Source organism: Dioscorea cayenensis, unplaced genomic scaffold (genome assembly GCF_009730915.1).
Source record: "Dioscorea cayenensis subsp. rotundata cultivar TDr96_F1 unplaced genomic scaffold, TDr96_F1_v2_PseudoChromosome.rev07_lg8_w22 25.fasta BLBR01001644.1, whole genome shotgun sequence".
NCBI lineage: Eukaryota > Viridiplantae > Streptophyta > Magnoliopsida > Dioscoreales > Dioscoreaceae > Dioscorea > Dioscorea cayenensis.
Window position 1 is genome coordinate 31,005 of NW_024088035.1, and position 4,998 is coordinate 36,002.

General features: G+C 37.3%; 1 protein-coding gene across 1 annotated transcript; it reads left to right on the forward strand.

Moving 5' to 3' along the window:
- Positions 1–2,611: 2,611 nt before the first annotated feature.
- On the forward strand, positions 2,612–4,771 carry LOC120256790. The gene is made up of 3 exons (XM_039264458.1): positions 2,612–3,879; positions 4,248–4,426; positions 4,509–4,771. The coding sequence occupies exons 1-3, from the start codon at positions 2,612–2,614 to the stop codon at positions 4,769–4,771; spliced, it is 1,710 nt and encodes a 569-aa protein (XP_039120392.1).
- Positions 4,772–4,998: the final 227 nt, after the last annotated feature.

Sequence of the window (4,998 nt, forward strand, 5' to 3'; positions counted from 1 at the left end):
TTTTATTAATCATAGTGGAAACAGAGTGGGGGTTAAAAGCAGTCACTAGTCAAGCATCCACATTTAAACAAATTGGATGATCCTAATTTCTAAGGCCCAGGTCATCAAGGAAGAACATGGATAATAGAAAATTCTGGGAAAAAAAATGCTGACAGTCCAGTGTCACATCTGCCACTCTACAACTGGAAAGTTAATGAACTTCAGATCATTGTCTTTGGTCTCACCATCTTCTTCACATTCTAGATTGTGTAAGGTTATTGACAACCATAAATAAGAAAAAGATTTGAGAAACAAGGAAGTAAACAGACCCAACAAAGATCAATCACAATAAAAAGCAAAGTTGGCTTAATTTTTTACATCACTCTACCAATGTCCAGAGCCAACCCTAAATTCTGAGAAAAAGTTGCAAGTTCTTAAGCATAATCAAACCTATCTCAGATACTAAAACAAGAAAAGTAAGTTGTGTTCTCACTTCTCACAAAGATTTTTGAACATGATTTGAATCGGTTTCGAACAGGCTAAAGAAATGGAAGATAAGGTAAATCAATTATTGGATGAATATAGCAAGTTAAGGTAATTGTGATGCAGGCTCTTGGTTTCAAAATTGTTATTCAAGGTATAAGATTGGCAGTGAAGCTTTCAAATTGAAAGATGAGATAACTCAGTTGACAGCAAAACACCCAGAAATAAAATTTACCGACATACCAGTATACCACCGCCTAAACCAGTCCCTGAAGCATCTAAAATAATGGGGGAAAAATAATCGCTTGTAGTTACCTGGCAGATGAAACAGTTGTTATAATTGGCATAAAGGGCATGGGCAAAAAAATATTTTGTCTGAAAATAACCTTCTATTATTTCTATATTTTTAAAAAAAATCTTTTTATATGCAGATTTTATAAAATAAAATTAAAATAATATATATATATATAGCACTCGCCCCCTCAATAATTGAGGGGACGACAATTAAAAAAAAGCAATGGCACATTTCTCTTGCTTTCGCACTTTAATTAAATTAATTTTCACAAACTCTTCATTAAACTCCTAACTGATATTTTTAAGTCAATCTAAAATAGAACCATTTTTATTCAATTCTATGGTCAATTCATTTTATAGATGATAAGAAAAATAGAGATTATCACTAACTAGCGTAGGGAATTATATATAGGGAAAATTATTTTTTAGTCCCTGAAAGTTTTCAAACATCCCTAAAAGTCCCTCTGACATTTGAATTTGACAAACAGTCCCTCTTTTTTTATTTTACTGACGGATTGGTCTCTGGCTGTAACTCCGTCAGTGAACTTCATCCAAAATTCCATTTTTGCCTTGCTATTTGGAGGGAAAGCTGGCGCCCGGTCTTGTCAACTTTTTGGAAAATAGTATGGTTGTCAGTTTGAACTTTACATGCTTCTTTAACCCAAGCTGCCTTCTTCTTCTTCCGTCATCCTTTTTGTTGGGTTTTTTTTTGTTTCCATCTACGCAGGATAGATAGATTTGTCTCTTCCCCGTTGTTCTGGTTTTATTTTGCACTCTTGTACTTTGCATATTTCTTCACCCGGAAGACAATTCATGTGAGCTTCTCCACACTTGTTTTGGTTTTATTTTTTGTGGTCATGCAATTGTTGACCATGCTTTCTTCATGTAGGCAGCCAATAGATACCTTTTGCGCAGTTGCTAGGTATAGAGGGGAGGGTCGAGTCCTCCAGTTCACAGTGTCGACTCCTTAGGAGTCAATTCTAGATGAGATATGTCAAAGATGGGGGCTTGACATTAGCATTGTGAAAGTGAAGTTTGTCACACCCGATGCAAACCAAACTATTTGTCCCATTGATTCTGAAATTGACTTCAAGCGTATGTGCCAAATATATCAAATACTAAATAGCGTTGTTGTTGACCTTATTGTTGATGCAGATGCAAATGCTGTAGACATGCCATTGTATTCCTCACTCCCGTCGTAAATATCCTTTCTTTGCTTGATGTGTACTCATTTTATTTCATTCTTCTGCATTATGTCCTCATTCATAAATAATATTTCTCGTATAGTGTATAGAGTCATCACTTATTGCATGCACTTTCCGGTTAATTTCTAGAGATATCATTTACCATTATCCATTTCAACTTATATTTGTCCGTTACTACTTAAAACTTTCTGTTTTCGCTTAATATTAACCGATATCGCTTAAAGGTTGCTTAAATGGAAGCGCGCGCTTTACATGCGAGAGTCATGGGTTTTGGTCCCCCTCATATCCAACCATTATTTTAATTTTTTTATTAGTGTTTTTAATTTTTAATTCAACAAAACCCTTCTTTTTTGTGAACATTATATATATATATATATATATTTCCGCTTACTTTCCCTGTTTACACTTAATAATTTATGTTTTCGCTTAATATTATCCGATATCGCTTAAACTATTTTCTTCATCCGCTTAAGATTATACTATTTCGCTTAAACTTATCCGAGTTTGCTTAAACTTTTACGATCTCGCTTAAAATTCTTTGATTTCGCGTAAAAGTTTTTGTTTAAAGTTTTTTGATTGCGCATAAAAGTGCCATGATTTCACTTAGACTTATCCGATTTGTACACTACAGCGAATCATTTTTGGCGAGTATGTCACTCAATAGGGGCACATTTCCACCCCATCAACAACCTTCGGGGGTTCTTGCCATCCGGCCTTCGTCAGAAGATCATGAGATTGTTTCAATGGAAGTCGGTGATCAGTTTCCTGACAGTGAACATTTTAAGGATGCACTTAGAAATTTTTCTATCAAACGCAATTTTAACTTTACATTCATCAAGAATGACAAGCAGAGAGTGACTGTCAAGTGCGCTGCTGAAGGTTGTGAATGGCGTGTCCATGCGTCCATGGAAGGTAACCACGAGACGTTTAGGATCAAGACGATGTATCCCACACACACATGTGGTGGCGGTATTGGCACATCCTCACATCCCAAGGCATCAAAAAAGTGGGTGAGTGCACGTGTCATACAAAAGCGGAAGGACCGTCCCCTATATAGGGCTATTGACATTCAGCGTGATATGTTGCGAGACCACGGTGTCTATTTATCCTATAAACAAGCTTGGCTAGGGAAAGAGGTCGCCAAGGATGTTCTCCATGGGAGTGAGGTGGCGAGCTATGATTTATTGATGTGGTATGCGAAGAAGGTATTAGTAACAAACCATGGTAGCGTTGCTATAGTAGAGAATGATGGTTCCCTTTTCAAACGTGCATTTTTTTCCTTCAAAGCATGTGTCATTGGTTTCAAGACCGGATGTAGGCCATTGCTGTACCTGGATGGAACTCACTTGCTCGGTAAGTACGGGGGCACTTTGTTAGGTGCAACGGGAAAAGATGGGAACGATGGTTTCTTTCATGTAGCATTTGCAATCATAGATAATGAAACGGATGCGAACTGGACGTGGTTCTTGTCAAAGCTTGGAGATACTATATACGATGATGACGAATATGTGAAAATTATTACATTTATACCTGATAGGTCCAAGGGCCTTATCAATGCTGTCGCGAAGGTATTCCCTTCCTCACCACATGTATATTGTTGGCGCCACTTGGAAGCAAACTTCATGAAAGCAAATGTCAGACTTGGCAAGTCATTAAAAGAACGGTGCTGGTCTATATTATCGAGAATTGCGTTTTCATGTGCTGAAAAAGAATTCGATGACGTTGTTGCCGATCTGTTAAGCACATCGGCGGATGCACATCAATGGTTGATGCAGAAATCCGATCTGGCACACTGGGCGAATTACATGTTCAAAGGTGATAGATGGAGGGAGATGTACTCAAACGTGGCGGAGTCGTTTAATGCATGGATAAAAGAGGCACGCCATCTCCCTGTCACAAACATGGTAGACTCAATAAGGTACACACCATTTCCCTTAACTTTATTTGTTACCACTTAAATTTATTTGTTACCGATTGATTTTCAATTATTTCGCTAAATATTAATTGTTTCCGCTTAATATCAATCGTTTCCGATTAAATTATATTTTTTCTGCTTACGTTTAAATTGTTTCGCGTAAATTTACTTGTTATCGCTTAATATTAGGATTTATCGCTTAAATTACATCGTTTATGATTAAATTATAATTTTTCTACTTAAGTTTCAAATATTTCGCTTAATTTTAATTGTTACCGCTTAAGTTACAATTTTTACAATTAAATTATAGTGTTTCTGATTAAGTTTTAATATTTCCGCTTATTATTTCATGACTTGTCTTTCGTACGAAGGTTTAAGCTGATGGGCATGTTGTGTCATCGATGTGAACAATCTCAAAGATGGGAGAGATGTCTATGTCCTGTCATTCATCGAAAGATTGAGGAACTTCTTGAAGAATCTCGCAACCTACTGGTCGGCCGTTCCGACGGTGACCATTCTGAAGTGGTTGACCAAAAGAACTACTGCATCGGTTTGAGCGCTCGGACATGCTCATGTCGTAGGTGGCGGTGTATGGCATTCCATGCAAACATGCATGTGTGGCACATCTGCAGACGAGACACAAATATTCATCGATATATCGATGACTACTTCACTGATGGACTCTTCCAGAGCAAGCATAAGCGAAGCCATATTTCCGATGACGGATAATGACAAACCAGATGATATCAACCGCGAACTACTTGTGCGTCCTCCAATCACCAAGAAGCCAGTTGGTCGGCCAAGACGAAAGCTTCTAGAGTCACAACCATCAAGCGTTCGTGAATTACGATGCAGCCGTTGCCATGATGCTGGTCATAACCGTAGATCCTCGTAATGTATCGATGGTCGATCGACTACATGATGTTATGTACATGTAGCTTGCCACAACAAAAAGCGGTATGTTTTAATTTTAAGTGAAAACAACAAAGTTTAACTAGTATGAACCAATTTTAAGCGATGATACCAAAATTTAATTCTTTGCGTGAGCGAAATTTAAGCCCAGTATTAGCTATGTTTAAGTAGTATGAACTAATTTTAACTAAGAACGATTCTTTTTAAGTA

Coding starts and splice junctions, on each gene's coding strand:
- LOC120256790 (XM_039264458.1), top strand. CDS start 2,612: ATGTCACTCAATAGGGGCACATTTCCACCCCATCAACAACCTTCGGGG. Junction 3,880..4,247: donor AACATGGTAGACTCAATAAG/GTACACACCATT, acceptor TTTCGTACGAAG/GTTTAAGCTGATGGGCATGT. Junction 4,427..4,508: donor CCAAAAGAACTACTGCATCG/GTTTGAGCGCTC, acceptor GCACATCTGCAG/ACGAGACACAAATATTCATC.